Raw genomic sequence first — 27,011 nt, forward strand, 5'->3', positions numbered from 1 at the left:
ATCAAAGCTGATTAATGTTTGCTCTGACTTGACTGATTCCCAGATCAGCTCTATGTTCTCATATCGAGGTAATACCCATATCCATGTACAGCGTGATGCATCATGTTTTCATCGGTTCCGAAAGGATGATTAGCGAAAAACTCGACCCAAGCTTTTCCTTATAGAAGTGCATGTCGGAAGGCTTTTGAACTAATTACAAAGAGTGTTATCGCAGATAAATATCGAGGTTGCTAGATACATTTGCTGAATTTGTCTTGATACTTACGCACAGTACAAGACCCTTTCAATGTCCGAAGGAGACCATCCTGGATGATACGTTGAATACAGTACACGAAAACGTCAAGAACCCTATCATTTAAATCGGGGTATGATCTCAAGGGAGTTACACAATCGTTCTGAACAGTGGTTGTAGAGGGAAAACATTGCATTGCTTGAACATCGATAAGATACAGTAGCACACATTTACCGTTCCTTTTGAGTTTACGAAGATTCAAGGAGTGTATGACGCTGTCTCAAGTTTCGCAATGACGAAATCGAGTTAGAAAGGATAGGTCTCATGATACTTCTATTCTTCTACAGTTTTCGTAGCTTCTCGCGCCGCTACTCTGTCAAGGTAAAGGTATATAAGACAGCTAATCTCGTTTTCTCGCCACTCATCGCCAGCAGACAATCTCAACAACGCTACCAATCCATAAGGTTTTAAAGTTGAATTATATCACCATGACTTCAGAAAATAACGATCAATCTACCAGCGGGGATACCACTACTTCTACCGTCCTTCAGGAAATTCCTTTCCCTATGTCTGTTCGCACAGTAAGAGAACACCCAAATGACATTTGGTCCTTTACAGACAAAGATACAAACACCACTACGTATCGTAAAAGGACCGACGACCTACCTCCCTGGTCGACCAGCAAAGCCACTGACATGGGTACCCGCTTGGCAATCCGGTGAGTTGTGCTCATTCAAAATAGAATGACATACTGTACAGTATCGCCAACTGATTGTACCTCTTGTTTTTTTTAAAAAAATTTCATCTCTTAGTCAATTTTGGGGTAATAGAAATTACGAAGACTGGTTCGGATCCCCTGTCGATGATCCGGCAAAACTCTAGTTCATCACTAGCAAATGAGGCTGAGCCATATCAAGCTTAAATCAGCTTTTCCTGTCGGATGATATACCTAGAAAAGTGATGAGAGATGGTATATGGAAGTCATATCTGTTGATAGATACTTAACCCATGCAGCAATGAGCGATGATGCTAAATTTCAATCTGTCAGAGGTGGATTTTGGATAGTACTGTATCTGTAACGGCTTACCTATTTGAGCTGACATGAGGCTCCGTCGATGTTATCTTGTTGCTATCTAATACAGTGCAGTACCTTTGATTATGTCGCAAAGGGAAACAAGAGCAAAAAGATTACTGAATGATATGTACAATACAAAAACAATAGCTCCCAAATATGGGTTGGATGACAAAAGAACTTTCCATGTTTAAACAAAGAACGAGAAGGCGAATCAATAAGTCACCTCATCATCCGGAGAAGGTCTTTCATTCTATCGATAGCATATATGAGAACAGATGACCTGTTTTTTCTCCTGCTTCTCTTCATTTTTACAACTGCCATACCATACATTACCGTACTCATAGCTCATAATCATTATCCAACACGAACAAAATCTCCGTGTAACAATCTACAGAAGCTTCTACAAACACCGATAACAGCGTCCATACCACCGCCTATACTGCAACCCAATCTTTGTCAATTCCATACCACTATCCGTATCTGATGGGTCGACTAGGGGTATGAAATCAACGGAAATATGGGTATTTTCAGATGACTGTGGTGATAAAACATATCGAAAGGTGATTGCACCACTTCCAGCATACATAACTGGACATGGAGATACCGCTGCAGGGCGCTTTATGAGGAAATTTGCTTTCCAAGTTTCATAGTCTGATGCTTGTTTTTCAAATTGTGCGGATAATAAAGCTACAGTGAATTTTGGGATGATCCATCTCATTGGACTGAATGTTTCGGTCCTGCCACAAAGGATGTTTCTGAACTGATGGACAAGGTAAAGAATCCACATCGAGTGCGAAAAGTGTATGATACATTATCGAGACTCGGCAATGTCGAATCCTTATCTTCTTATCTGATGAGATCGAGTTTAGTAATAATCGTATGCATATCATATGTTGAACCTGTCGAATCTCAAAATAACATATATAGTTGTTTGTCAATAAGTAAACAGTCGACAATACGATATAATCTTTTCTTCCGTGTTCTAGTCGTACAGTAACGTCGACGACGATACCCAACCAAATACATCTCTCTTCTTACAAATATCAATATGAATTCTCATGATTGATCGCATCAAGATCATCGATTGTTCGCCATTGTAAGAATCGTGAGAATCTGTAGACCTGATTTATCAAGCAACCATATTAAAATAACCGAACCATCAGATCAATACCACAAATGGTGATACTGTCATCATCAATAGCTCGACAGGTCATAATCAAATACAAAAGCAACGAGTCTCTTCTGGATCGAAAGTAAGTCATACATGCTACATTGGATTTACCGATAGATAATTGTAGATACTTGATGTATATGCGAAATGAAGATGGAAATGGAAATGGAGATATGACGATGGATGTGAAGAAATGATGAAATGATCTAGATGAGATGAAATGAATAATAATACAACTTGATCTAAGTGAGATGAGTTATGAAGAAGTATAAAAAAATAATGCAATTATATATCTGAAATTATGTCTTGCCGAAAACCTTTCTCATGAAGAGAATTGATCCCTCGAAACCACCACCTCAGGTGTCGACATCCTTCTACCTTCATTCCACTCTGTCAAACTTCTCGCCCATGAACTAGACGTCACTCTTCCTCTGGGAGCTTGTGCAGCCAATTTCGCCTTGTACACCGATCTAATAGTCTTGGCGACGGGCGATTGGGGATGTTGCGAGTCTTTCTCGGTATTCGAGGAAGTCGGTGTAGGTGGAGTGATATCCGTCGTGGTTGTTGTTGTTGAAGACCCCCATTCATCCAATCCCGCAATTAACGTAGTAGGTAATAACAATGGGAAAAGAGTTTTGAACCTTTCATCATGAGATGCACCTTCGACCAAAGGTTGGATCATCTGTTCTCCCACTTGGACATCCGCCTGATCCTCTGGAGGAGGAGCAGTAAGTGTATCTAGTCTTCTTTGCCAAATATCCCGGTTATCCGCACACGAATCAGCATAAACTTGAAGTTCAGGTAAAGCTTCTGATACAGCTTCGAAGAGTGGTAAAGTGAATAAATCGATGAATCCAATTTGACCTTTAGCTTGTAATGCCGCATCGGCCGAGGCTACCACCGAAACCGGTAATTCCAAGTCGGATTCTAGAGAAGCTTGTTTGGCCCATTCTTCCAGTAAGACGGATGACCAATGTTGAGATACGTCGATTGGTCGAGTCTACACGATATCACATATGTCAACATATGTACAAAAAGCTTCGTTCCCGTATGCAATCACTACTCACTGGATTACTGATATCTGCACATTTGATTAGAGCTTGACAGATCATAACTCTATCATATTCATCTTCCCCTATTTCCCCTTCCCTCAAACCCTCATCGAAATCCTTCAGTCGCTGTATCCAAGCGAAATGTAGACTCATATCGGTAGCTAAGACGGTAGAGTACAATACTCTTCGGAATCCCTTTTGGTCGATTGTGTGAGTTGGGGAATCAGGTGCACCTTCAATGAGGAATCCGAATCCATGTTTTCGAAGTAGTTGAACGATAAGCATGCAGTGCATGTTCTCAAGAACCGACTTGTCATCGTATACTTGGGATAAGGGGACTTTTGCGTTTTTCTATACAAACCCACAATCATAAGTACTGATTGATCGTCTGTAAAAGTGAGGATCATGTACTCACCATAAAGGCATTACTCAACCCTGGATGTCCGACATCATGTCCCATCGCAGCTACCAGCACACCTAACACATCCTGGGGTCTCATGACTTCTCTAGCTCTTCTTGTCCCTGCGCTTATCTCCCTGTCAGATGGGTCTGAACGTTGCCAAGCGGGTTTCTCCGGTGTCCAATCGCGCATATAAGAGAAAGGAGGTGCGACACCGATTTGAGCGAGGAACATGTATGTAGCCTGGAGGACATCGATGGCATGGACATAGTTGTGATATGGGTTGGGAGCGTGATAAATCGCTCGGATCGCAAAGAGAAGTCGGTTGATTTGGTCTATTTGAAGTGTTAGAGATACACGACTTTGTATGTGTGATAAATTACACTATACTCACCCCTACTAATGTCCATCTCTTTCAGTCCCTCTATACTCAAAACACTCTCAAACATCAAACATGCTACTCGATACAGGTCACCTTCAGGTAAGTGGTGAGGTTTGAAATTCCAAGTTGACAATTCGCGAACCAACTTTTGTCGATGTTCTTGAGTCAAAGGAGCAGATAGTCTATATGACATCATTGCGATTAGCTTGGCCTATTCTAATTATACAAAATTATTCACGCTTCATAATCGCTCATCTGAACTTCGATCGTAGTCATCGAATGACAGAACATGGCACTCAACAATTCCGCCAATTCCGAACCTTGGCCTTCGCTCTCATCGACTTGGACAGCTTCGTTACTCGACCTCTTCTTGGTTGGTGTGGAGGGAGGGAAGGAATATCCTTCCTTGATTTGCGAAAGGGTAGTTCCAATAGGATTTGAGCTATCTTCAAAAGCCAGAGAAGCTCGTTTCAGTGCTAGTGACAATCCACCAATATCCACACTTCGCCTTCGGGGATTACATTCCATGGCATAGGGGTATGGCTGAGGTAGAGAGAAGTCTAATGGTAGAGGTGGGAAAGATAATTTGGAAGCGAGTGTGTCTTTTGTAGGAGGTGGGGGGGACAGTGTTCCACTATTAGCAGGAGTCAAAGACGATTTCCTACCTGGACCAGAGATTGACGATCGTTTGACTGGTTCAGTGTTCCAACTTCCACTAGACGATTTGCGATGGCCATTTGGTCCACCTGATACTGCTGCACCGAGGACCCGTTCCCCCTCATGCTCTGCTCCCATATCGAGTGCAGTAGGAGGGAGGACCACAGTGGTTTCTTCACTCCGCGGTGTACCAAGAGGTGATCGTGATTGGGAGAGAGGGGAAGGCGTTCGACCTAGAGCCGGTGAAGAATTGGTAGATAGTGGTTTTCCCTCTCGGTATGCGGTGACGATCCGCATGACCAAGTCGGCAGTGTCGAGCTCATAAGGCGGTTTGATCACACCAGCAGCGCCCGCATTGATACATGCGTTGATAGCAGCTTGGGACAACGCAGGATTAGCGGAATATGCGATTATAACTGGTGGTACGGCGGTGGTGGATGAGGTGGAAGAAGCATGACTGGGATTGTGTGGCATGTTGCTTATCGATCGAATCTGTTCTACTGCGCCAGGTAGCCATTCGTCTTCCGACCTTTTGGCTCGATCCAGCAGATCTTGCTGGAAGCACACTGCGGTAGGGGTTGTACCTTGTTGCAATAGTAGAGATAGCGAGGGGAAAGCGGGTGAATCGGTCAATGGGACGAGTACGACTTGAGTCAGTGGTTCGTTAGGGTCGTTTGATCGGACTATGGGAGGTGCTTGGAAGGATGAGTGGGAAGAAGGGTCGAGTACAGCTGGAAGATGAGAAGCGTGTCGTATGACGGTGACTATGGTGGATAGGGATGCGGAGTTAGCCATCAATGATAATTTTGTGTCCATAAATCAAAGGTTCAAGAGAAGAAAGAGAAGAAAAAAAGAAAACGAAGAGGTGAGCAACGATCGAGTTGGATTGATCTACGTCGTCGATCTACGGAAACGAATATCGCCCGAGGGATGAGACATGGTAGATCATGTATCAACCATCACTGGCGATCTTATGTATATATCAGGAGTTAGGAGTATAAAGAAGCAAGGGCGAATGCTTGGGGAAAACAAAACATGTGCAAGTCATGTCCTGTTGAAAATCATCATGTTCGCAGCGGAAGAGGGGACAAGGGTCCAAGCGGTGGACGATGACCATGTCATGTCGATCTTCCATGTTTCCCACTATCCTAGCCTAACAAACTTAACACACACTGGGAAAACGCTCCAAGAATGCCTTTCCCGTACGGATCATCCCCCTCATCACCATCAGGGCCATCAGGTCTACACACAAACCACCTGGTAGCTCAGGAACAAGAAGGTGAGAGAGATCGCACGGATCTTTGACTGATCAAGTGCCTGATCTGATCCTCATTCGGATATGAAACATGATATCCCATCCTTTGATCGTGAAGGTGAAGGTGAAGGTGAAGAAGAAATACACTCACCTTCCATCCCACTTCCTCGTAACGTACCAATCACGTCATCCGCCTCCCAACCGGGTCTCGTCCTGTTCGAATGGGACACACCACCTAGTCCAGGAGGTACAGCCAAACTGGCTCTTCCACCTGGTATACCCATCAATGCAGGGGCGATGGTACTGGCGATTCCACTCGAAGTAGAAGCAGTGACAGGCCTTCTTCTTGATAACCTAGATGACCCAGTTCCAGTCGATCGTCTCGCTCCGAATGCAGGAATCGACGAGGGGTTGGGTGAAGTCTGAGTGGAAGATGCCGCTGAACCTGATCCAGGTGGTGTGGTTGATTTCGATCCAAAGGGAGGGGGGACAGTATGTTTATCTATCGAACTTGATGGTGTCATTGTTGAAGATCCAGCTCCTCCTGGTATAGGTGTTGAAGTGGGTGAAACCAAATCCAAATCCATATTTGAGGATACCAATGGTGCACCTGCACCTAAACCCGGAGCGAGACTCAACCTCCTACTGGCCATTACCGAACTACTTGGGCCCTGAGCATCATTCGCATTTCTACCTTTGTTTGCCGGTGAGGACGATGTCGAAGAGATAGCTTCACCCGCTCTAATACTGTGTAAAGAGGGTACCGTCGAACTCGATTTCCTAGACAACAATCCTGATGGTCGACTGGGGGGTGAGGGAAGTTGATGTAGATGAGCTGCGGAGGGGAGTAGTACGAGAAGGTTCAAGGAGGGATGAGGGTTATGGTTGACTTGGGCGCCGGACCCCATGCTGGGCAAAAAGATAGTGATGAATCGACGAAGATCAGCGGCACTTCGTTTCCTCCTTGGCGAAGATGGTCCACCGGAGGAAGAGGCTTTGTCTGACCTGCTGGGAGGCGAGAGGTGAGCGAGCATTCGAATGTTTGACAGCGGCATAGTGGATGAGGATGAAAGGGTATATATGTGACAATGTTCGAGTCTTTCGACCTTATATGATGAAAGACGATGATAAAGAATTATGATGGAAGTTAGACGTACGAAGTTTTTCCCGACTTCTTCTTCTTCTTCTTTAATTGATGTTGTGCCCACTAACGACGATCCGGCTGTTCCAGGTTAATGCTAAGGGTTGATTGTGTAACGTCGATCTTGATTTTTCCTTACTGTGTCGGCCTATGAAGGTGGGATGGATCGGAAGAGGGTGAAGTCTGGTGTGGTGAGGATTGGGCTGTGAACCTATACAGCAAGACAGGACACGACGTCTGTTTCCTGTTTTTCCTTCCCTAACCCTATGCCAGATTGAGTATGAAGCCAATTGATGAGTTTAGGTTGTGAAGATGTAATTGTGACCCGATATGATGGGATGGTGTGACGGTGCAGGTGCGGTGGACTAGTAGAGTAAGAGAGCAAAGTGATTTGAGTTTGGGTGTGGATGATGATTTGATGATGATCAAATAGGGTAAGATGGCGCTGTTTGATACCGTAAAGGCAATTCCCCCAGTCAAAAGGCCAGAAGAAGGAAAAATCGAAAACCTTTTCTTCTTTTTTTCTGGTAGTTCACTTTCAGGAACGAGTTATAGCTCACAAAACGTGATCTACGTGTTTATCCCTCATGAACCAAGTTAATCCGATTCACCGATCTTTTCGCTGTTCATAACAATTAATTCCTCCAAGATCCCATCTGGTGAGAATGCTATATACTTGTACAATCAATCGATACACATGTTGATCACAAGAGATCAGCTGGATCACCTATGGGGATCCACTGATGATGCCCTCATACTGCTCAGTGGGCTTTCACAAGCTGGGTCGGGTTGCACACGGTGACACGCTTGATTACTTTCGTAACGGGTTTCTGAACACAGAATATCAAGAATATAACAGCATGTCCGTGAATGATCGGCTAATTGAGCTCGGTTTACGCGACGGAATATGTCTTTTCAAACCGGAATCGTTGACTTATCTTGCTAAGTGGGTTTAGAAAGCTCTTTCTGTCGATCTTCTTCTTTTAAGGGTACAGTGCGATTATTTGCATCCGAGATTAGTACACTACACAAAATGGCTTGCTTGATCTCTTCTTCGTTCTTCTTGGCTTCCTTGACATGCATTTAACCTTAGACCACACTAAGTACTGACTACTTCTTCCGATGCGCATGCATAGAATTCATGCTGGTAATGAACGGTATTTGAACAGGTAGCACCTGTTAAAGGGGTGCAATCGGAGTGACCGCAATTGGTAACTAACTAACATCGGATGTCTCACTATCACGATCATCCCACCCTTTAAGATGTATTGATCTAATTAAAAACGTGTTGACCGCCATACTTCATATGATAAATCATGGTATATTCCAGTACGTTCACATGCATAAGGTGGCTTGGCTTCGGAACGACTTCAATGATCTATCTATCGTATGGATGCGGTAATGTGGCTTTCAAGATATCTATCATTTAATCAAGGAATGGAATCAAATGGGATACATATACTGTATCTATATGGTAATGCGCTTTGACGCACTTGAAATCCTCTGACCTGTCCTACGATGAGCACGGTGTCTTGTGGGCTTGACAACCATCAATATCAGCTCCACAATCTTGTTACGCTGGTACACTGTCAATTCATCTCATATGCATATAAGAGGAAAGAGGGACTGACTACACTGATGCCTACTATATGTCAATCATAACGACTACTTATATTTTCACTCATTTTGCTTGTTTGAGCTGATACAATACCAACCACACCACATCACATCACCAAAATGCCTTCAAAAGACCAAATTACAGGTTATGGTACCAACTCGCAAGTAGGTAGACTACAAGTCTTTGTTACATGGATTGTGTACTGACGCGAGGATTGTTTGAATAGGGCAATAGTTACGACACAAGAGTCGATTCAAGTGGAAATCAAGGCTATCACTATTCGAAGTGAGTTTGAGTTTGTAGATCTCTCGAGTGATGCAAGAGAATGAGACTACTCATCAACTTGGTATCGTTCAGCACGAATGGATCATACTACTATTCCAACACCAATGGATCGACCTACTACAACAGTGGTAAGTCAATCACCTGCTGTGAATAGATGATGACTGATGCGCGGAGTATTGCATAGGTAATGGATATGCCGAATACACTTCTTCATCGGGTGATAAATCTACCTCTTACTCTGGTAACGACAAGAAATAAACCTTACATGTGATGGTATACAAGCAGAGGTTTATGACCAGTCTCCATATGCATCATCGCTCTTGTTGTTTTGTAAATTCTCAGTGGATATGCATGAGATCGGATTGTGTAAGGTTGATGAGCTGGTGAAGTGATAATGTGGACGTAACGACCCAAAGAGGTCAAGTGGCAACGTTGAAAAAAATGACAAAACGCACGGTTCGTGTTTTGTATGCCTTGTGTTTTGTGCTGGATAGCAACCATCATTTCCGCTTTCATCACCTCGTCACCTTGCTGATCATGGATTTTATGCTTGAATGAGCTCTTCAATCTACACCTTGAGGGAGGAAATCAGGAGGACATCGTTAGTGATGCTTGTGTTGGGTGTTCAAGGAGTATTCGATGATATGCTTCTGTAAAAGAGAGATGAGAGATAGAGCCAAAGATCGACTGTTATCGACCTAACACCCGAAACCCTTTCACCTGGTACTCCTATCAATGATCTTCGCTCAGACACAACCCATACACAAACACACAACTTCAAAACACTGGATAGGAAAAGTTCCGATCAAAATAGCTTTCAGTGAGTGATCAAACTAAATGACTGTAAGACTATGAACCAAACACACGAAACACGACACATCACCTACGAAACATTACCAAAAGCGAGTGGTGAATTGTTGAATGATGGCAGTAAGAGAGATACAAAGGACCTTTGACACTTCACCATCTATTCAATAATAATCATCGATGCATTGACTTCTTTCTTGTTACCATATATGATTAGATGATGAAGGATGAGTGTAAAGCAGCATATATTAAACATGCATACCAGTCGAGATCATCCCATCCGATGGTATTTTCTTTACTTGTCACAACAACATACTTATCAACAGCGCTGAACATCTCCAGTAAATCGAATAAAAGTGGCAATTCACATCAACACCGTACATATAGCAACAACAAAGGGTAGAAGTTGATTCAACGTAAGTATATAAATCCCTCTATATCTTCCTTTCTCAAAATGTACTTGATTTCCGTCTGACTCCATGAAGTAGATTTACTTCAGTATACTACCTATCATCATGACCACCTACTTGTCGCCTCATCATCAATATCGAACATTCTCCAACAAGGAAAACACTCCTTCAGCTTCACCTGCACCATCCGTCTTCGAGCTCACCGATATCGATGCCATCTCCACATCCCTTCAGACTTCTTTGTCCGGTGTCACACCGTCATCCAAGTCTAAAAAAGCATTAGGTCTGGGTATAGGTCGAGCTCCGAAATTCACTTATCGTAAACATGCCTCTAAACCATACGGTAGAGAACGAATCTCATCGATCCAAAGAGCTAATTCGAAAATAAACAGATTACCTTCTTCTTCTTCAACAGGGATTAATACCAAATCGAAGAAAGAGTTGAAAGCTCGTCCGACTCCACTCAAGTTGAAATCTCAAGAAAGAGAGAGGGAGAGGGCGAAAAGAGAGGAAGAGGAAAGTAAGAAGTTGAGTGTGATGGATAGAGTTAGGTTAGAAAGATGGAGAAAATCAATTTGGAAACCTGAAAATAAAGTTCAAGGTCAGGTTAGAGTACCACTCATGCTTCCTTATCCCAGGTTCCCTCCTGCACCTAGTATCGATACGGATGACTTGAGAGATATCGTAAGTCACCTCTCAAGCAAATCACTTATCACTCGGTATGAGTCGAGCTGATTCTTTGTTTTTAGCCAATTGGATATATACTTGATCGACTCACTCCCATTCTCCCATCTATATCAACTATCACTCTGGCCTATCGACCTTATGCCACGATCCCACATCCTGATCCATCTGTTCAACCCACTTCGACACTCCCACTGGCTATTCCAGAGGTATTAGGAGGAAGTAAGCCACACTGGGCAGATAAGGCTAAGGGGAGAGAACCGGATATGATATTGGGAATAATGAAGAAAGGAGCGCAAAGTGAAAAAGGCAAGATGATCGCCCCAGTGATGTAAGTTTCTTAAATGACTATTAACACTGTATTGGGAAAAATTTCTTGCTTACCAAATAAACATGTATAGGTCATTGGTATTTGCCACTCAATGTGCCTACTGGCCTAAACTTACCACACCGCCAACAACTTCATCTCAAGTATTATCTTCCTCCTCGATAAAATATCGAACACCTTCTGAAGCTGCAGTATCAACCGCTTTACCAGCAGTCTTCGAATCTAGTGAAACATCCGATCCTTCGGACGAAGAGGAAGATGGATCGTCAAATACATCTTGGTCATCCGAATCGGACGAGAATGATACGCCATCCGTACCATCGCCAGTGGTCGATACGAAAGGATTCTTACATCTACCTATCGTACCTTTACCCCTCCCTTCTCCCGAGACCTTCGGACTGATTCATCGACACTTACATCATCCCCATCGACCATTCATACCTGATCTCCTGTCTTTGCCAGACAACTGCACCACCCGAGAAAAGGTCGTCGAAAGACTGGGTGAGATGCCGGTCCAACAGTTGATGACCAGGTTGGAGATTTTACAGGGCGTGTGGCAGAACCTGTGTTGTCTCGGTATAGGTAGATTGAGCACGTGGAGACAGTTAGGTGAAGCTTGGGCGTGCGTAGTGGGGATCATAGCGGGTAATGGCATGTTACTGAGGGACGTACAGGAAGAGAATGGGAAAGATGGTAGACAAAAATCTGCTGCGGAGGAAGTCGCGTGGGAGTGGGTGAGGAAAGAAAGGCAAAAGATCACTGATCAGTGAATTAGTCTCGAGAGTGGATAATAGGAGAAGGAAAAGATAAATAAAACTTAAGATAGAAACGACATGAAAAAAGATCGATTTTTACATCAGTACAATACGGTTCAGTACAGTGGTTGTATTTTATACATACAGTAGATACAGTAGATCAACATCACGTTTGTGTAGATATTTCCTGTAATTTATGCTTTCTTATATATAATGCAATATATGCTTTCACCTAATCAATCGTGAAAAATACACATGGTTCAGTAGAGTGTTAGTCACTCCAGCTTAGACCCCATGAGCGGACAACGAAGGGCGCAATGAATGCAGATGGGGAGGTGTTTCCCCTTGTTCTAGATCGTTTGTTCAAGCACCAGATCTTACTAACCGAAACGTTTTTCACTCTTTTGAGAGATCCTGTAATTACATGTTCATACCATAACAGGTGAGCTGATCAGACCCGTCTGAAAGGATAGTACAGGAGGTGATTAACGAGTTCCTTTAATTCACTTCACCCTGATCCATTCCTTTAATGTGGCATCTTGGTCACAACTACCTGTACCTAAGTAACAAGATACGGTAATGTATAAATACCTTGGTTGGTATGGGATGTGAATACGAAATCCATCATTGCTTTATTCATTTCTTGTAGAAATTTTAGTCTTTCGGTATTGTATACTGTCCTTGACTTTGACTGTATTTATTCAAATACCAAGTTACATCTTTCGTTAATATGTTTACACTTTCGAATACTCTTACTCTCTTTGGTTTGCTATTTTCTATTGGTAAGTGACCTTATGCTGCTTGCCACAAGAGCTAATATAGCTCACACAGGGAGTCATGCCCTACCGCATAAACGAGAATCCGATTCGGGATCGGGTCCATTATACGGTTCTAGTGGTTTACCCATGGCTGAAGATGTCGAATATCGTCAGTTGATCTTATCTCACGAAATGTTATCCGTACTTTGCTTATTGCAAGTCTATGATTATTTTCATAGATCACTACGATCATGGATATTCCGCAGCAGTCATAGCAGCAACTAAATTCCCTCAATTCCTCAAATCTCTCATTCAATACGATGGAGACAACTTCACTTCGATATCCGAAGTGAACGCTACTGTATTCAGAACCGACACTGTAGAATCCAGTAAACAGATTATTGTTCATGATGAGATATCAGAAAGAAACAATACAAGAAGAGATGTATGGTGAGTGAACACTGTACGGTACAAGTATCGGTTTTGTGTTGACTAATACATGATGTATGATGTACTGTAGGTGGTCTGGTGCACTTTACAGGGCCTCATTGAGATCAAACTTCGTGACTGATCCAGATGGTAAAATGGGTATGCCAAATTTACAACCTAAAGAAGCTATGAAATTGCTTTCAGGTTACAATCCCGATTACGTCAATGTACCAGATAAAGAAACTGTATGGAATCATCTAACAATCGATAATAAGTTGAATGAGACTTTCTATAATCCAATAGTTTGTCTTACTTCCGATGACGCGAAGACGTTAGTAGGTGGAATGACATATGTGATCAATGAGCCTTTGGAAAAACAAACGAATTCCAGTGGTTCAAACGGGACAATGATGTAAGTATTGATAGTAAAGTATATCAAGCATATTTCCCTTGCTAACTGATTGCTAATCTGCTGCACTATAGGATCGATGTCATAGGTCCCACTAACCAACATCACAATTACACGGCCGATGAACTTTCCAAAGATTCGGCTCAATGTTGGGAATGGAATTTAGAGAGATTCGTCAAACCTTGGCTTGCGGTAGGACACGATGATGGAAACAATTCCAAAAACACTTCGGCGACAACCTCAATCTCACTGTATCCACCAAGTACATCTACTGATAGCTCATCCGCCACATCCACCCAAGCGAATTCTTCAGAAACGACTTCTGGCATCGAATCTACAAGTAGCAACTTCAGTACCTCATCCGATCGATCGACTACTGCATTCCCAACTTCATCAGAGCCAACTTCTAAGACTTCTGCCACCTCGCAAAGCTAGAGTTGAAGTTGGTTAGTCTAGCTTGCATTAGTCCTGTCCTGTACAGTATGTTCAATTATTGTAACCATTTTATATGTACCATGAATCCAAAATACCATACATACATTGATCGTTTGCAGGGCTCGAACAAAACCCACTCAGGTATACTTATCAACTGTGTTGATGATTATGTCATTCCTTTGAATGTTGATCATCCTTTGACTCCCACATTTGACTGGATCATTACTGTAGGGTACGAGATGTTTATAGAAGTACACTTGCTTCCTCTTTCAACCTCCGATCATGAACTCCCACAGTTTACTATCCATACTGGACCTCGTAAACGCATCATCGGCATATATACCGTTTTCGTATCGTATGTACTAGAATACATTCAATCTTGTACCTATATCCCACTTCCCATCTAAATCTCATACTAGTTCAACAATAGAATGGCCAAATCATCTGATTCTATTTCCAATCCTGACATCGATTCTGATTTGATCTATAATCCAAATTTGCCGCCTCATCTACCCGAACCATCAGATGATGATAGTCAGAAGACCATACATCGGGTATTCTCGATTCAAGATGTTGATTGTTCATCTATCCTTAGGAAAGATGAAGGTGTGAATAGTCAGAGCAAAGAGTCCAAAATCAATGTCGGAGCAAGGGAAGTAAAAGGTTTGATTAGGTTAGCCGGATCCGATGAGTATTTTCAAATTATCCCCACTGATTCACTGATCTGGTCTTATTTGATGCATTCAGTAGCTTGGTGCGGATAGGTACGAAATCCAGTACCACCAAGTATATCGTTCGATCCGATACTTCCCAGAGCGTTTTCAACACCGTCAAAGACTCATCCATCAAGCTCCATGAGAGGTCCTCCGAAGGGGTGAAGGGAAGTATCGAATCTGCCTCTAAAGCCGTTGGGACCGATAGGAAGTTTGACGAAGCTAGTGATGATAAGCCGAATGATGAGTGATGGGTTGATAGGTAAATGGATGCGTAGAAGAGAGATTTCGGATATGTGCGGTGAGAATTGGGAAGAAGGTAGAAGAATGACAATATTTCTGTAAAGAGCACTCGAGTTCTAGACAACTCGATGCTTTTCCTTTCTTTTTACGTATATATATCGAAATGTCACAGATTTCTTAACTCGATAAGGAGGAAGTCTTCACACACGAGGCCCAAAATGCATCATCCGATCCTCCTTTCTTCGTCCACAGGCAGTCGATAGCCAAGACCGGAGAATCTAAGTATCCCGGTGTACGGTATATATATAGCACGAGTCGGTCGGATTTCTCTTCATCGTTCATCCCTTCACTTCATATTACGATTCCGATTTATTTTACGATATGTCGTATTCCAATGGTGAACAATCCAATAACCCCACTTCCTTCGCCGATACTGAATCTCACGAGCAATTCGAGTATTCGACAAGTGGCTCCTCCACTGGCTCGGGGAATCCCAATTCTGCTTCGAGTTCGCAAGGATACTCTGTCCGGTATACCCCCAATGGTATCGAGGTCAGTAATGGGACTGAAGGTGGGAGCCATCCTGCGGGATTTGGCGAGGAAGATGATCAGTGAGTATCGACTTGTTATATACAGTGTTGTCCGAGTATCTAGGATGCTAGGAAAGCTGCTAATTGCGTTTCGTGTCGGTTGTTCATTGTAGAATCCAAATTCGAGGTCAATGGAGTTGATCCATCAGAATGACCACTCGAGGTATATATTAGAACGGCTGGTATATTGATCATATCGTTCATTATGGTTGTGGCAGTATATATACAGATATCGATGGGGGTTATATGTATGCTTGATATAAAGGTGATTTTGGGTATATTTTCTTTTCTTGGTGACACACGAGTACTCTAATCCATACTTTCGTCCTTCTCATCGTCCACCCCTCCCTCACCATCCCTTCCACCTTCAAACACGTATTCCTGTTCGTCCATTCCCATCGCAGCCATCTCCATTTCGTCCTGATCCACATATCCGTGCTCGTACCCTTCCCCTTGATCTTCTCCCGTACTGCCAACTCCGGTCCACTGAGCTAGTTCGGGCGATGGGTGTGTCAAGAGTGTGGAGGAGATTTGGTTGGCGATCTCTTCGAGTTTGACGGATGCGTCGGGGTAATATCGTGTATCAGGTTCTTCGATGATCTGGGGGAAAGAAGTCATGTCAGTATAAGGCAGTCTATTCCAAAGATAGAGTCTAAGTATATAAGACCGCATTAGATGAGAAGACAGAATAGACCTGATGATTGTACGAAAGGGAGACGGACTATTTAAATGAGACTACTCACCGCATACAATTCTACAACTTCGGTCGGAGCCAAATTCGTGATCTGCAACACCTCGGCTTTCGTCAATTGATGATCCTGCAGCTCATCCGCTAGTCTAGCTACTCCGTCGGCGGTTTGTCGAGAGGTAGGGTTATACGGTTGACATAGGTATTTGATCACCTAAAAGTGATAATGGATGATCAGCTTCACTGCAGAATATTATACTATATATCGTTCCCACCCTCCCACCCTTGTAGATACTACGCCCCATCCCACCCCGAACTGCCGCAGCTAGAGTAAACCCCTTCACTGCCGTAGCAAAAGCAAAACTCACCTCACTCTGCACCCACACCAACTCATCACTACACCCCCTCCTCTCCGCTATATCCAACCTCTTCTCTTCTTGTTCACTGATCCGTTCTAACAAAGAACCATCATCTATATCCTCTGGATTATCCCTCTCCAGAGGATATTTCTTCTTGGCATATGCTTTATCCCTCGCTTTCTTCAAGTTGATAGCTTCTACCAAGGCATCGTTGTCCTCCTTAAGGGAAAGGAAATGGGTGAGTACTTCTTGATTGGATAGATGGAGTGGTGCGGTGTTTGATATCTGCAGGACCACGATGAAGTCAGCTGCCTTAGCTTATATGAATACTGCTTGACCTGTAGCTCACCTTCATCTTGTTGTGTCGTACTGTATTCCCATGATACTTGATGTCATGTTTGGAATGTTCACCCAACTTACCTTTGAACGAAAATCATGAACATGAACATGAACATCCTCCACCTGCTTCCAAGCACCTGATCGCCACACGGGATCAAATATCGGAGATATCCCCGTATATCCGGCATATAGGTCCTCCACCACGCGCTCTCGTATCCCCCCATGTTCAATTCCTTACCGCGACGCATTTCTCATTTCGCATTCGGATTTTACCAAGACAGACGCGATCATACTACTATCATACAGCACCGCTAGACATCCTCTCAACTTTCTCATACACTTTTGAAACAATTGACAAGACACCCTCCTAGACTATCGCCTTACACAGCAGCCCAGCGAACAAATCTGCCAGTCACTGGTATAAATATCTTCCACATATCGCCAAAGAAGCGCATCTTATCGCCATTCCGATTTCCGCCTCTACCTTTGTCAGATGGCCAAGATGGGTAAAAAGAATGTAGCACCGGGGGGTGAGGCTGGTCCCAACACCATCTTCAAGGTGAGTATGAAACTCGTATAATCATTCCAAATATGCAGAACGGAGCAGAGCTGACCATTGCTTCCACCGCGTACATAGGCCACATATAGGTAAGAGTACATTCCGCTGGCTTGTGGCGTGACATCCGAAGAAATTCCAGCTTACTAACACTTGCTTTGTCCGTCCTGTACCGTGTAGTGGAGTGTGAGTCTCTTCTATCGTTTCTTTAGGCTCCAGCTGATAAATCATCGTCTCTAAGTCCCGTCTACGAGATGCTCTGTCGAGATGTCGCGGTCATGCGAAGAAGGTCCGACGCGTATCTGAACGCGACTCAGATCCTCAAAGTGGCAGGATTCGATAAACCACAACGTACAAGAGTGCTAGAAAGAGAAGTACAGAAAGGTGAACATGAGAAGGTTCAAGGTGGATATGGAAAATACCAAGGTCAGTCAGCTGTGTCGTTCCAATATCGACGATGAAAGCTGATGCAATTCATTTGACACGCAGGTACCTGGATCCCCATCGAACGAGGTTTAGCATTAGCCAAGCAATACGGTGTCGAAGATTTGTTACGACCCCTTATCGATTATGTTCCTACTGCTGTCTCCCCTCCTCCAGCTCCGAAACACAGTGTCGCACCACCTACAAAATCAAGAAAAGAGAGAGAGCGCAAGTCGAACAAAGAGCAGGGTACACCTTCGAAGACTGGACCAACCTCCGCAGCAGCACTACAGGCTCAAGCTCAACTCGCTGCGGCCGCTTCTGCATCAGCTTCTCGTACGACCCACCGGAATCAGGAGTCCACTCCTGATATGGACACTACGATGCGATCGGGAGAAGTGGAAGAGACCCCATCCGGCTCACCTGAAGATGCAGATTCGTCGAGTCAGACTCCCAGCCCAGTAGCCTCGGAAGTGGAATTAGGTGGAAGTAGTCTACACCACAATCACCACCACCATCATCATCCGTCGATGGATGTCGATGGTATGAATATGGGTCTCCCTCTAGGCGTTCAGATGAACCTGTTACCCCAGATGGAAACGTTAGATTCGGTATCGAGGAAACGAAATGCAGCCACGATGATGATGGATGAAGATCAACAGCAGGAGCAAGATCAGTATTCCCAATTACGTAGAATACGGGGTAACTCAGCTGTACATACCCCTCAAGGAAGTCCAAGGAATTTGGCAATGGGGTTATTACCAGCTTCAAGTTCTGGTTCAGGTGGATTACATCATCAACATCATCAAGATGATCTTTCGGCTCCTTCCATAGGTCCTAAAGAATATACCGAGATGGTATTGAACTACTTTTTATCGGATACGCCTCAAATACCACAAGTCCTCATATCACCTCCGCACGATTACGATCCAAACAGTCGAATTGATGACCACGATCATACGGCTTTGCATTGGGCGTGTGCGATGGGCAGATTAAGAGTAGTCAAATTGCTCTTAACGGCCGGAGCGTCAATATTCATCGGTAACAATGCTGATCAAACTCCTTTAATGAGAAGTGTAATGTTCGCGAATAACTATGATATAAGGAAATTCCCCGAACTTTACGAATTGTTACATCGATCGACGTTGAATATAGATAGACAGAATAGGACGGTATTCCATCACATTGCCAATTTAGCTTTGAGTAAAGGTAAAACTCACGCTGCGAAGTATTACATGGAAACGATTTTATCTAGATTATCGGATTACCCACAAGAATTAGCAGACGTGATTAATTTCCAGGATGAAGATGGTGAAACTGCCTTGACGATTGCTGCCCGAGCCAGATCGAGAAGATTGGTAAAAGCTTTATTGGATCATGGAGCTGATCCGAAAATCAAGAATAGAGATTTCAAATCTGCTGAAGATTATATATTGGAAGATGAAAGGTTTAGATCCTCACCTGTTCAACAGACTAATGGGAATGGTACTGGTGGTGGTTCTTCAAGACAGTTATCTGGTGAAACAAAGTTGGGAGATAATAAAGAGAAAGATAAAGATAAAGTCGTTTTCGCCCCTCAATTGTATTCTAGTGAAGCTGCTAGATTAACTGGAGGAAGTGCATTACAAGATATCACGAGTAATATACAGAGTTTAGCTAAGAGTTTTGATAACGAGTTGAAATCGAAGGAAAGGGATATACTGCAAGCTAAAGCGATGTTAACTTCTATACATACAGAAGTGACCGAGACGAACAAGTTGATTTCGACATTGAACGAGAAAACGTTATCGATCGAAGATAAGAAGAATGAGCTAAATTCGTTGAAAAAGAATTTGAATAATAAAATTCAAAAACAGTTGAAGAAAGGGTTTGAAGTTTGGTTGAAAGATGAGTTGAACAGAGAGAGTTCGTGGAAAAATGGTCAATCCCCCGCGGCAGATCTGGATGAATTGCATAACTTACCTGTGGGTGGACAGGAGGTGATTCAAGCTGAGGAAGAAAGGTTGAGGTGGGAGATTGAAGAGAAACGAAAGAGGAAGAATGAACTGATAGAGAAGTTTGTGAAAGCGCAGACGGAGGTAAGTAAATTTTGGACTATCCTTGACCCAACATGGAAAGGTATACGATAGGACTGATATCTGAAACCTGTCCCTATTTGTAGGCTGGAACAAGCGAACAGATCGCAAAGTATCGACGATTGATAGCTGCAGGATGTGGAGGATCAAAAGTTGAAGATGTTGACGAGCTCATGTCTCAGCTGCTGGAGGTGGGTCAATGACATTCACCTACTGGAAGATGTATTGGGCTGATTTGAAATGGTTTTTGGTTCCGTCAGACACTGGAAAACGAGAATGAACAGAACGCATACGCGAGTCAACAGGATTTGAATAATGTGAATTGGATGACATAGTGTGAAACAAGCAGATCGAAGCAATAACAAAGTATAATGTTTGCGAATGGGTGAAAAGTTAAGAATCGTGGATTTCGTAGTTTCTACCTTGGTTTTGGTTTGGGTTTTGATCGAATCCGAGATCTTGATTGTACTATTATATATTATGATGTCTTGCATTGATCCTGGTGATACAATCAACCGCTTGAGTTTGATATCAACAACGGGACAACGGTGATACATCTACTTCTATATGATCTACAACTCTATTCTAGCAGATGCGTACTACTATACAACTGAACTTGAGATCAAAAGCTGTGTCAATCGATCAAGCCGACACCAACGAATCGAACAGTTCCACCCCGCCTTTACTCGTATGTTCATACCCCACTGCTATCCCTCCATTCTTATCATCCTGTTCATTCCTCACTGACCAGGTCCATTTCCCACCCCTTGCCTTATATCCATTAGGTGCATATCTCCCTTTATCCCTATCCCTGTTACTTTGCAAGATCATGGATCGTTGCAAATCCTCACTCAAGATTCCATTCTTGTATTCTCCAGAATGATCAAAGGAGAGTACGAAAGATCGTCGTTCCGTCACACCGTATATCTTTCCATTATCATATTTCATCGAATAGACCGGTGATCCTTTACCATTAGGTGAAAAACATGACCAACCTATTCTATCCTTTTTGTTCTTGTTCTTGTTCTTGTTCTTGGAATTTCTAATATCGAAGAAAGATACCGTACCATGTTTGGAAGTACCTCCAGCAATATGATAATCTCCAACCCAACAAATCGAATAATAAGCCGATCCGTCCGACCAAGTATATTGATCTGAGAATTGTCCAACAGGTAATTGACTAGGTAGACGTAAGTCGTGTATACGGAGGTGAGAGTCGTACCATCCACTCAAAAGTAAATTGGGATTATGTGAAGTTTGAGGTGTCCCATCAGGATTGGTAGGAGGAAGTTGTAAACAGTAAGGTGATGATAATAATGGTTCTTCTGGACCTAACAATTTCCTATTTTTTGTATTAGGTGATAATATACCAGTAGGTAAAAGGTTGTACAGGTCCATTCCACCTTGTATACCTAATATTGCCATTGGTCCAACCGAGCTATCATGACTATTGCTTAATAGCGATGACCATGCTCTGGGAGATTTCAATTGGATAAAAGATGGTTCGGTCCAAGGTGAATTTGTGGTGTAAATGTTGACTCGACCTGATACAGAGGTAGTCATGAATTGTCGACCATCAGTCGTACCTGTTAATGTATTGATCGATTCCTTGGGTTGATTAAAAGATGAATATCTAGCTTTGATCGACGGTGTAGGATTTGTATATCCGTAGATATCGAAATTTGACGATGAAGATGGTAAATGAATTCGTTGAATCGTACCATCAAATTGAGCTACTATGTATTCCCCACTTGATCCACCATCTATAGGTACTATACCAATTATATCTGATTTACCACCTTGATCCTTCTTTGTCCTTATATCATATTCCACCGCTCGATCTATCACTTTTCCACCATGACAATTCGAGTTCGAACGTAAGGGATGAACCAATATCTTACTTCCTACACCGATGACTAAGTTATTGGAAGTTATTTCCAGAGTCGGTATGACGGTTTTCGACCATGTAGGACCCACTTGTAGAGCGTGGAAACGATGGTTGGCTAGTGATCGATTGATAGAGTGATTGTGCTTTAGTAGATCTAGTGGATCCCATTGATCTGAAGAGGGGAAGAGGGTAATTTGAGATTGGCGGTGGGACAAGAGGTAAAGGGGAATACCAAGGGATGTCACCTGGAAAGAAGTTAACCGTACAAGGGTCAATGAGAGATTATTGAGGTGAAGGGGGATGAGTTAGGGACAAACAAGATGGAATGAGAAGCATCGTCATGCTGAGCTCACCCTATCATACATGCCCCTCCCTACTCTTCTCAGACCTATCAACTCATTCAGATCCAGTTGTCTAAAAATTATACCCAAAACATCATCCGGGAGATTATCTAAATTCGATCGTATATCTGTATTCACATTCATTCCAAATTTATGCACAATGCCAGGAAGCTGTCAAATCTATTTCCTCACTCTACCTCTTAAGTTATCTAAATTCAATATGCTGTATGATATTATATGTTAGGTTTTAAGTGACGTTGGAGATAAGATAAAAGGGTGGAATCAGAAAAGATGATGATGACATGCGGGGGACGGGGGTGGCAAAAAAGCGAGTGGCAAATCACCTAGTTAGAGGTATAAATTATCTGTTGTGCTATTTGTGATATACGTGGACTATTGTATGCATACTAGTTGAGGATCGTATAATGGCATGTGGAATGGCAAACCCATGTCAGACATATGATCAAACATCCGCAGATCTGGTGTAAACTATCCCAAGTTGTTATGACCGATCAACTTCATCTCCGGTCCTTCCCTCATTCTCCATGGCCCCGAGCCTTTCCAGATCTTGAGTATCAAAGTATCTGACATTCTCGTCACCCGCCGTATAGGTCCTATTGTACCGTACACGAGTCAATCCCAGTCCTCTCTTATATAAATATATAAACTGTCAGAGCTTACTTTTTAAGATGACTATCCCATTTTGCCGGGATTGTGCTAGAGATGAATCGACCATCGTCCATTTTGTACCTCATTGCCATTGTGCCACGGGTTGACGCTCCTGAACCTCTGCTCTGTACGCTAGAAGATTGTGGACTATCTGCAGCCATGTTGTTGAGGTTATTTCTATTATGTAGTCAGATACCCGGATGATATGAATGACTTTGCGTGAAGATTTTGACCAGGCTGATCGATCTAATCAATACCCGTTCAGTACATTAATATGTTTCCTGTCGCTACTTGGATAACTTTGCTGGTTCTCTGGTTGAAACAATAGCTTCTGGGGAACAAAGGACCTGGTATCCTTTATTTGACGTCACACAACATCCTTTTTTTTCTTCCTTGGCTCATCATGACAATACATCCATTGCCTGGTTTACAGCAGTGACCGCTCACTTAAGCCAAAGTTGCGGGTGAGGCGACGGTCATTGAACAGGCATCTCAATACAGCAAAATATATCCAGGCGAAGTGAGACTCGGCCTATTCAATGCTAATGAACGAAATTACAAGAGATCCTTGCCCCAGTGGTCAAGAAGAAGAGAAAGGGAACAGCAGTCACAGTAGCAGGAGGGGCAGGGCATCGTGAAGGGAGGGCTTTATGAATGATCTTGTCGAAGACGTGTATACAATATATACCTGGATTCTTATTCAATCAACAACAGCTATATAGCTTCGTCTGTCATCCAGACAGGAGCTTCTGACAGAGCAATGCTGACTACAGTATGTGTATATAATGCATATGTAAGGAAGAGAAGGGAGACAATATTGAATATGAGAATTGAATATGAATAACCCTGGGACGATCATGTATCCGAGCGTCTCAAGTCATATTTGAACCTTTCATCGCCTTTTCTTACCATCATCCCTACCGCCTCTATTCCTTTTCAAACCCCCCCGTAGATATGATGTATGATCTTCACCATCATGTCTGGAAGTAAAAGTGATATCTGGTTTATCATCTGTCTCTCGGTAGAAACGAGGTGCATCTCCACAATTAGTATGCATCTCTTGATCTCTTGGAGGAGCGGCCACACTACCAGCCCTAACGCCACTTTCAGTAGCGAAATCACTATAATCGTACGGTTGACCTTGATGGCCTGAAGGAAAATTGTAAATACTTCTTGTACCGGTATCAGTATGGGGCACAGAAGATCCATCATAGTCAGATCCAGCTTCACCTCGTCGATGTTCAGCTGAGAAAGGGGCGTTCGAACTTGCCGAAGGATTCGTGTTTTTGTATTGTTCTAAGAACGTTGTGATATCCTCAGCACCTGTCCCATCACCTTGACCAGATTGATGATTTGCGGTTTGGTCCTCGGTGAATGTGCCTAGAGATCGATCCCCAGCACCACTTGTGTAGTATTGAGAATATCGTTGATTGGCATCTCTGTCAGACATGGTCGATCGATCGCTTGTATGTTTGTATACAGGGTATTATGAATCACGAATCAATCGATATCGTCTCAGTAATAAGTGAGGATGGAGACAGGATGGTATTTCAAGGGTTCGTCTAGCGGACTGTACCCTTTTTATATCTTACATCGACAGTATAGTACTCCACTTGTCGGAAGTCAAATCGTCAACCTGGAACAAGGGAAAAAGTTATACCGCTATCAAAGGATGTAATGGCATCACCCGTTCTGAGTCGAAGAGACCGAACCTCCGAATTTGTCGAACTTGACTTTTTACTGTCCTTTGAACACCTTGGGCGGTGTACTGGCCTCTTTTGTTAATCCGGAGGAATCAAGAGGCTTCATCAGCGCGGAGTGAGGTGAGACACAGTACCGAATCAGTCAAACAGAATAAGTTTATTCAATCTGGGTAAAATTCAAATACAGTCAGATAATCAGCGCTTCAAAAGGTGATCCTTTGTTCATAAGAATAGATGCTTTGCTCAGCGGTAAGTAGTCTAGATTATTGTATGCAGCCTACTTTTCAACGTAGCTAAATCAATGGATCGTATATTTTGTCTCACCACGTTTCGAATATGGGTTACATCTACAACAACACTTCTTTGCTACTGCCCATTCCCATCTTCATGAGGTGGTTCCTCAGCCGTCATCTGGCCTAACAGCTTCCAGCTTCTTGCGTATGTAGCTGGAATCAACACATAAGTATTGTCAGCCTGTGGGCTGCAAACCTAATCCACCAGACTCACGTTTATATATCCTCACTACGCCTTCGTCGTCCGTCGTCGTCAACGTCGTCCCAGTTGCATTCCACTGGCCCAGAACATCCATCAGCTTAGCCCATCTTGAATATCCCTTGGAATAATCACACTCACATCAACCATTCCAATCCTCGCTCCACCTTTGCCGAAGTCCGCCACGCAATCACCTTTCCACTGAGCGCTTCCGCCCACACCATCATGGTACCCATCGTCATTATAATCCACTCGTAGCTTCTCACCGGGAGGTTCCAACCTCCATATCCTGATGGTTCCATCTCTACTCCCAGTAGCTATCAGATGATATGATCTACCGCAAGATGGCGCCCAGGCTATACTCGTTAGAGGAGCTGTCGAAGATGATGATGGTGGATTGAGGAACGTTATCGAATTTGCCGATGAGGAAGTATCGACAGGTATAGAGAGTATTTTCACTATGGGTGATATACCTGAGAAAACAGCTATGATCGATCCCCACCATCTCTCTTTACACCATGATAAACCCCATCCTCCCTGAGCTAGTTCATTCGTACTTCCTCCATCGACTGGAGGTTCTTCATTCGAGCTCGATCCAGGAGGCGGTAAGGTCGGTATGTGTATGGGTTGTAGAAGTGACCAGTCGGATAAAGAAGGATCGGCGGAGGAGTAGATACGTAAATATGAATCGGTAGATATTGTTGCCTGTCCAAGCCCATCAGTCACAACAAATGAGCTGATTGGACATGATACCGGATGATGTCAAATGTGAGATACACTCACGACTCTAGGTTCACTACCTGCATCAGCTGTTCCAAATTCTACTTGCTTCACACTTCCCTTCGCGCCCGTCAAGACAGCTCGTTCTATCCATCTTCCTTCCCTTTCTCTTCCTGTTGGTTCCTCCCATATTCGGACTGTTCGGTCATGCGATGACGAAGCTAGGAGTGATCCATGTACTGGATGGGCGAATGATAAGTGTAGTATAGGTGCGTCGTGAGCCTGTCAAGATCAGTCAGTAGGATCCTAGGTGTTACCTATCGATGAGCTGGTGGAGGGAATTTAGCTCACTTTCCACTCGGTCTCCTGATCCCATGTTCCTTCATGAGACTTCCTGAATAGCTTTATCTTCTGATCGGCAGAACACGTCGCCACTGTGGAATTCTGATCAGCTCATGCCTATTACCCCATCATCGTCGCAAGAGCTCACATCGTTCTCCGTAGAAATCATATGTCACGTCTAGAAAGGAGAGTGATTAGCATATGATGAGCTATGACCTGACCAAGCGTAGTCGCAGATCGAACAGCTCACGGGTGACTAGATCTGCATGTCCTGGTGCTAGTAGATTTGTCTGCAGCATCCTTGTTGAGTTCTCTTGAGGCGATGACAGATGTTGAGTGAGATATCTCACCAGTTCAAGCTTAGGAGATGACTTTGAGTCTAGATAAACAGAGCGAGTGAGCGAGACAACTGACGCGGGGCCACATACCACCGATGGCTCCTTGCGGTATCACCGGTTATTCCCGGGAGAGTGGCACGTCATCATCATCAATGAATGCTGGGATGCTGGATGCTGACGCGCTGCTGCCTGTTGCTGCCTCGTCACTGATCATACCTCGAAAGAGGACAGATCCTCAGCTATAGACAC

At 43.5% G+C, this 27,011-nt stretch overlaps 12 protein-coding genes across 12 annotated transcripts; 6 read left to right on the top strand and 6 right to left on the bottom strand.

Moving 5' to 3' along the window:
- Window positions 1-2,800: 2,800 nt before the first annotated feature.
- Window positions 2,801-7,279, bottom strand: V865_008557 (uncharacterized protein; the record flags this gene model as incomplete). Its single annotated transcript, XM_066232291.1, has 6 exons — window positions 2,801-3,478; window positions 3,546-3,881; window positions 3,946-4,265; window positions 4,325-4,494; window positions 4,551-5,733; window positions 6,376-7,279. The coding sequence occupies 6 exons, from the start codon at window positions 7,277-7,279 to the stop codon at window positions 2,801-2,803; spliced, it is 3,591 nt and encodes a 1,196-aa protein (XP_066088388.1).
- A 1,823-nt stretch (window positions 7,280-9,102) lies between these two features.
- Window positions 9,103-9,526, top strand: V865_008558 (uncharacterized protein; the record flags this gene model as incomplete). The annotated part of the gene is made up of 4 exons (XM_066232292.1): window positions 9,103-9,147; window positions 9,210-9,268; window positions 9,341-9,396; window positions 9,453-9,526. 4 exons carry the CDS (start codon window positions 9,103-9,105, stop codon window positions 9,524-9,526), a joined length of 234 nt encoding a protein of 77 aa, XP_066088389.1.
- A 1,064-nt stretch (window positions 9,527-10,590) lies between these two features.
- On the top strand, window positions 10,591-12,267 carry V865_008559 (uncharacterized protein; the record flags this gene model as incomplete). The annotated part of the gene is made up of 3 exons (XM_066232293.1): window positions 10,591-11,169; window positions 11,235-11,500; window positions 11,571-12,267. 3 exons carry the CDS (start codon window positions 10,591-10,593, stop codon window positions 12,265-12,267), a joined length of 1,542 nt encoding a protein of 513 aa, XP_066088390.1.
- Window positions 12,268-12,982: 715 nt separating this feature from the next.
- Window positions 12,983-14,283, top strand: V865_008560 (uncharacterized protein; the record flags this gene model as incomplete). The annotated part of the gene is made up of 5 exons (XM_066232294.1): window positions 12,983-13,034; window positions 13,084-13,179; window positions 13,250-13,460; window positions 13,531-13,851; window positions 13,923-14,283. The coding sequence occupies 5 exons, from the start codon at window positions 12,983-12,985 to the stop codon at window positions 14,281-14,283; spliced, it is 1,041 nt and encodes a 346-aa protein (XP_066088391.1).
- A 431-nt stretch (window positions 14,284-14,714) lies between these two features.
- V865_008561 (uncharacterized protein) lies at window positions 14,715-15,247 on the top strand (the record flags this gene model as incomplete). The annotated part of the gene is made up of 2 exons (XM_066232295.1): window positions 14,715-14,956; window positions 15,031-15,247. The coding sequence occupies 2 exons, from the start codon at window positions 14,715-14,717 to the stop codon at window positions 15,245-15,247; spliced, it is 459 nt and encodes a 152-aa protein (XP_066088392.1).
- A 373-nt stretch (window positions 15,248-15,620) lies between these two features.
- V865_008562 (uncharacterized protein) lies at window positions 15,621-15,970 on the top strand (the record flags this gene model as incomplete). Its single annotated transcript, XM_066232296.1, has 2 exons — window positions 15,621-15,850; window positions 15,943-15,970. 2 exons carry the CDS (start codon window positions 15,621-15,623, stop codon window positions 15,968-15,970), a joined length of 258 nt encoding a protein of 85 aa, XP_066088393.1.
- Window positions 15,971-16,138: 168 nt separating this feature from the next.
- V865_008563 (uncharacterized protein) lies at window positions 16,139-17,231 on the bottom strand (the record flags this gene model as incomplete). The annotated part of the gene is made up of 4 exons (XM_066232297.1): window positions 16,139-16,429; window positions 16,573-16,731; window positions 16,886-17,161; window positions 17,226-17,231. The coding sequence occupies 4 exons, from the start codon at window positions 17,229-17,231 to the stop codon at window positions 16,139-16,141; spliced, it is 732 nt and encodes a 243-aa protein (XP_066088394.1).
- A 486-nt stretch (window positions 17,232-17,717) lies between these two features.
- Window positions 17,718-20,604, top strand: V865_008564 (uncharacterized protein; the record flags this gene model as incomplete). The annotated part of the gene is made up of 5 exons (XM_066232298.1): window positions 17,718-17,774; window positions 17,984-18,197; window positions 18,261-20,272; window positions 20,356-20,460; window positions 20,530-20,604. The coding sequence occupies 5 exons, from the start codon at window positions 17,718-17,720 to the stop codon at window positions 20,602-20,604; spliced, it is 2,463 nt and encodes an 820-aa protein (XP_066088395.1).
- A 307-nt stretch (window positions 20,605-20,911) lies between these two features.
- Window positions 20,912-22,642, bottom strand: V865_008565 (uncharacterized protein; the record flags this gene model as incomplete). The annotated part of the gene is made up of 2 exons (XM_066232299.1): window positions 20,912-22,402; window positions 22,511-22,642. The coding sequence occupies 2 exons, from the start codon at window positions 22,640-22,642 to the stop codon at window positions 20,912-20,914; spliced, it is 1,623 nt and encodes a 540-aa protein (XP_066088396.1).
- A 358-nt stretch (window positions 22,643-23,000) lies between these two features.
- V865_008566 (uncharacterized protein) lies at window positions 23,001-23,328 on the bottom strand (the record flags this gene model as incomplete). Its single annotated transcript, XM_066232300.1, has 2 exons — window positions 23,001-23,112; window positions 23,180-23,328. The coding sequence occupies 2 exons, from the start codon at window positions 23,326-23,328 to the stop codon at window positions 23,001-23,003; spliced, it is 261 nt and encodes an 86-aa protein (XP_066088397.1).
- Window positions 23,329-24,059: 731 nt separating this feature from the next.
- On the bottom strand, window positions 24,060-24,617 carry V865_008567 (uncharacterized protein; the record flags this gene model as incomplete). The annotated part of the gene is made up of 1 exon (XM_066232301.1): window positions 24,060-24,617. One exon carries the CDS (start codon window positions 24,615-24,617, stop codon window positions 24,060-24,062), a length of 558 nt encoding a protein of 185 aa, XP_066088398.1.
- A 619-nt stretch (window positions 24,618-25,236) lies between these two features.
- Window positions 25,237-26,723, bottom strand: V865_008568 (uncharacterized protein; the record flags this gene model as incomplete). The annotated part of the gene is made up of 7 exons (XM_066232302.1): window positions 25,237-25,316; window positions 25,378-25,441; window positions 25,504-26,067; window positions 26,146-26,364; window positions 26,434-26,516; window positions 26,573-26,602; window positions 26,675-26,723. 7 exons carry the CDS (start codon window positions 26,721-26,723, stop codon window positions 25,237-25,239), a joined length of 1,089 nt encoding a protein of 362 aa, XP_066088399.1.
- Between the last annotated feature and the right edge of the window lie 288 nt (window positions 26,724-27,011).

The sequence above is a fragment of the Kwoniella europaea genome, chromosome 3 (assembly GCF_036810445.1).
Source record: "Kwoniella europaea PYCC6329 chromosome 3, complete sequence".
NCBI lineage: Eukaryota > Fungi > Basidiomycota > Tremellomycetes > Tremellales > Cryptococcaceae > Kwoniella > Kwoniella europaea.